The sequence below is a fragment of the Mesitornis unicolor genome, unplaced genomic scaffold, assembly GCF_000695765.1.
Source record: "Mesitornis unicolor isolate BGI_N332 unplaced genomic scaffold, ASM69576v1 scaffold23319, whole genome shotgun sequence".
NCBI classification, from domain to species: Eukaryota; Metazoa; Chordata; class Aves; order Mesitornithiformes; family Mesitornithidae; genus Mesitornis; species Mesitornis unicolor.
In genome coordinates, this window is record NW_010205624.1 from 42,584 (window position 1) to 46,425 (window position 3,842).

Here is a 3,842-nt window from a genome sequence, read left to right on the forward strand (position 1 = left end):
ACCGCTCTTTACCAGTCTGGCCTCTGGGCAGGCCCACTTAGACCTGCAGTTAACCACCTATATTAAGAAGCTTTCTGATTAACAAATTTGCCATCTGACTGGGCTTCTAACTCCACGCTCAGAAATTCAGCAGTCTCTTCTTCAGCTGAAGCAAATAAGGGTGAAGACCACAGAGAAAGCCTAGCCATGTTTAGTAAGACCACCAGCACAGCAGCAAACTTCACACTGGTTTAAATTGGAGCACTGGGGGGGGAGGAAATAAAAGCAACTACAGTGAGCTTAAAAGCAGTGCACAGCTGAGACCAGCCCATGCTCTTCCAAGATCTTTAGAAACAAAATCTGGGAGATGAAAAATAACCAGTGGAATTTGCCTCTGTGTATGTGTGTGTGTGTACCCACACATATATACATGCGTGCATGTGTGTATATGTGTGTATATACGACAAGATGAGGAGCTGCAAAAACCAGGCTGGATAGCAAGAGAAACAAATAATGCTGTTGCCCAAAAGTATTAAGTTACAGGTTGACTTCATTTTAAGTACCTGAACAGAAAGTAGCACTCTTAATGTTGAGATACTGAGGATAAGAAACTTGGGAAGCGCAAATAGAGAGAGCATGTGGGCATGGTAGCTGGCAAGAAATTAGGGTACAAGACTACTGCATGTCCTGGAGGGAGATCACATTGGAGCAGAGAATGAGCAAATGTGGCACTGCTTCCCCAACACCGGCTCCCTGCAAGTGACCGCCACATCACAGGGAGCTCAGGGAGATATCCAGGATGTGTATGGTGAGGAGAGCTGAGGAACAAGCTCGTAAGATGTACTCCAGTTAAGCAAAAACAAGGTGTTAAGCAGCTCCAAGTACTGGAAGGCAGGAGAAAGGGGAAAGGAAGATCTTGTTGGTAAAAGTAGAAGTAACAAGTTGACATTAAGGAAAAGAAAATGCAGACTGATCCTTGCTAGCAAAGCCTGCCTGGGTATAGAATAATCATCCCAAGGAAACCTTGCTTAAGGCAACCAAGATGGAGCAGGACATGGAAGGGAGGGTGGCTTCCAGCTGAGGCTCCTGTCAGTGCTGAGCTTCACCACTGCTTGCAGGGGAGGAGGCATGCAAGCATCCTCCAAAAACCAGCAGACTTATCTTGCGTTCTACGTATTACAGAAGAATATTTAAAATCACCAAGGAATCCCCCAATATGTCTTTGAAAAAGTTACTGTCTGTCTGTCTGTATCCCTGCTCAGTGCTCCGGCTAATCCCATCCTCGTAATTACCCTCCCAAGAACAAAATTCAGCACGCACTTATGTAATACACGGGAGACGGCTTTATGATATGGAGGCACCCACTTGATGATAAGTTCTGCACAGCACAGCTGCATTAGTCATCATCCTCTCTTGGGGATTTTACGGTAAGAGTTGTGCTCGTAAAAGAAGAAGGGCGTGTTTCCATTTACCTAGCAATACTGCACAGCAGTACTTCTAATGTGCTCCACTGGAAGACTGTCTGTTTCCTGGCTCAAGGGCAAACAGTTTCTAAAAGTCCTCCTTACCTCCAAACTTTTCTTCTGCAGTCTGCAACGACTCTCCGCTCACCTTGGGATTCTATTGGGGACAGGTCACCTACTAAATTAACGCTAACGTTTGAAAACTAAAAACACTTCAATCATCAGCTCCATTAGCCTTCCAGCAAGAAAATGCACATTAAATCAAGCTGCAGGGTCTGAAATTTAATTACAAGCTTCACGTCACACAAAAAGAAGGTTTGGGGCCACATTTTTAAAGTGAAGGCGCCTCACAGTATATGTGCATTGCTTATTTTGCATATAGGGTCATATGTCTGCTTTGCTGCTTGGAGGGGTTATGAAGATGCCTGCAGCTCTAAGAGACTGCTGGCTGGAAAAAGGTTTGGATTAGACCAGTCCTTTCTGACCTTAATGGAAAGGGTCTGAAAACCCTCATGTGTTTCATATACAGAGCACATAGCGACCGCTTAGGGATAGCAACAATGACCTCACCAGAAACATTATTTTTGTTTTTACGTTTCACACTTTGCCCCCTTTATTACATCACCACCCAAATATAGGCCATAGAGCAGGCAGAATATCAGGCAGCAAGTCAACCTCCTGAAACAGTGAGAAAAATACACCCTTCATATCTTGGCTCCTGGATGAGTCAAGAATGAGGAATTTAAGAAGTTATGCAAGCAAGCACGAACTTTAGGTAAATAAACACTTAGCAAAGGCCTCTCAGCGCCAGTGTGTGAGAATACACTTTCAACAGCTCAGACCCTGGTGTTCTGGTCATAAAAGCATGACCCACCTGTAGATCCTATCTCAGAAAGAAAATCCTTCAGAGAAGTAAACCACTAAGAGGCCTAGTAAAGAAGCTGCCACAGGTGTGACTTCATTAGAGGCACACGCCTCTTACGGCTCTAACCCTCTCATGACATCACAACATCATTTTTAGAATTGTATAGGCCAAAGCCATCTGGGTAGTTTGAGGGGAAAAGAAACCAGATGGGTGATGGCATTGATTAAAATCTATGACTTCTTGTACTGAGTTGTATCAGCCAGCCAGCCAGCATGATTAATCCTGCAGTTCAAGAAAAAGATGTATTTCAGACTATCTTTTCCAGAAGGGAGGACCAGAAAGCAAGCACAGCCTCTGTAGTCCAGCTGTCAAAACAGAACCTCCATCACAGAAGGCCAACAAGTTTTGCTAGCTTACTCTGGAAATGGATAATGAAAAGAATTTAATGCTGATACAGCCATAAAAATTTCCTTAAGTGACCTCTGGTATGCATAAGCAGTCAGGACAGAGATACTTCTTCACTCTATATGCTCTGAGAAAATGAAAGAAGAAAATGAGTTGCCTCCAGGAAGTCTTCTCTGGACTCCAGCTGTAAATGTGATCTGGGTATTTAGTGGAGTGTATGAAGCCAGAAGGACCCAGACAGAACAAGGTTACCACTGGGAGCTGTGGAAGTGGCATAGATGATTTAGAAGTTCACACTGCTTTTCTCTCCCTGTCCTGTCATCTCCCTCATGACCTTACTGCAAGGAAATTTACAGCAGGCCCCATGAGGTCTCAAAATCAGAGTTCTCTACATTAGCACCCTCCTAAAATTTCAGGAGAGTTCTCACAAGCTCCCTAATTATGCTTCTAATTATGTACCAGAATGGTGCAGAAATCAGGTAGACAAGTTTGAGGACTGGAGGGGCTGGGTTGGTGGACATTTTTCTAATTCAAAAGGAATGCTGCTGGTTTCTCTCAGGCCCTTGAGTCTGGCAGGAGCCACACAGGAACAACCAAAAGTGGGTCCCTGGCATACAGTGCCCAATGCGTACCTTGACGTGATAGTGGGCATCAAGCAGGATGTTGGCAGGCTTGAGGTCCAGGTGGAGCAGCGGAGGGGACATACAGTGCAGGAAGTTCATCCCCACAGCTGTCTCGTGGATGATTCGGAAGCGCAATTCCCAGGGCAGAGGTTCGGAAGCCAGGAGCTTTTCCAGAGATCCCGTTTCCATGTATTCCATGACCAAGCCAACTGGCTCTTTACAGATGCCATAAACAGGAAGGATGTAGCGAAACTTTGCCATCTCCATCTTCCTGGCCTCTTCCAGTAACTCCATGCGCTCCCTGGGTAGAAGAGAGCAGATGGTGAAGGATGGAGTAACTGTTTCTACCCCCACAAACATGCACAAAATGTTTCTTATGAAACCAAACACATTTCATTATCATTGCTTGGCTGAACCACACTGCATCTCACCAGCCGTACTCCAGGCATATTTCCACATTTACTAACTTTGGTTTATGCTTCTCATGGTAGGCAGCTGCTAGACCAC

The 3,842-nt window shown here is 45.1% G+C and overlaps 1 protein-coding gene across 1 annotated transcript in view; it reads right to left on the reverse strand.

Annotated features, from left to right (window-relative positions):
- The window catches only part of RIPK4 (receptor-interacting serine-threonine kinase 4), a gene marked incomplete at its 5' end in the record, with an annotated part of 20,807 nt that overhangs the window by 10,406 nt on the left and 6,559 nt on the right, over positions 1–3,842 (reverse strand). The window contains one exon of the mRNA XM_010191479.1: positions 3,345–3,636. Within this exon, the coding sequence (XP_010189781.1) occupies positions 3,345–3,636 (292 nt within the window). The remainder of the gene's footprint in view (positions 1–3,344; positions 3,637–3,842) is intronic.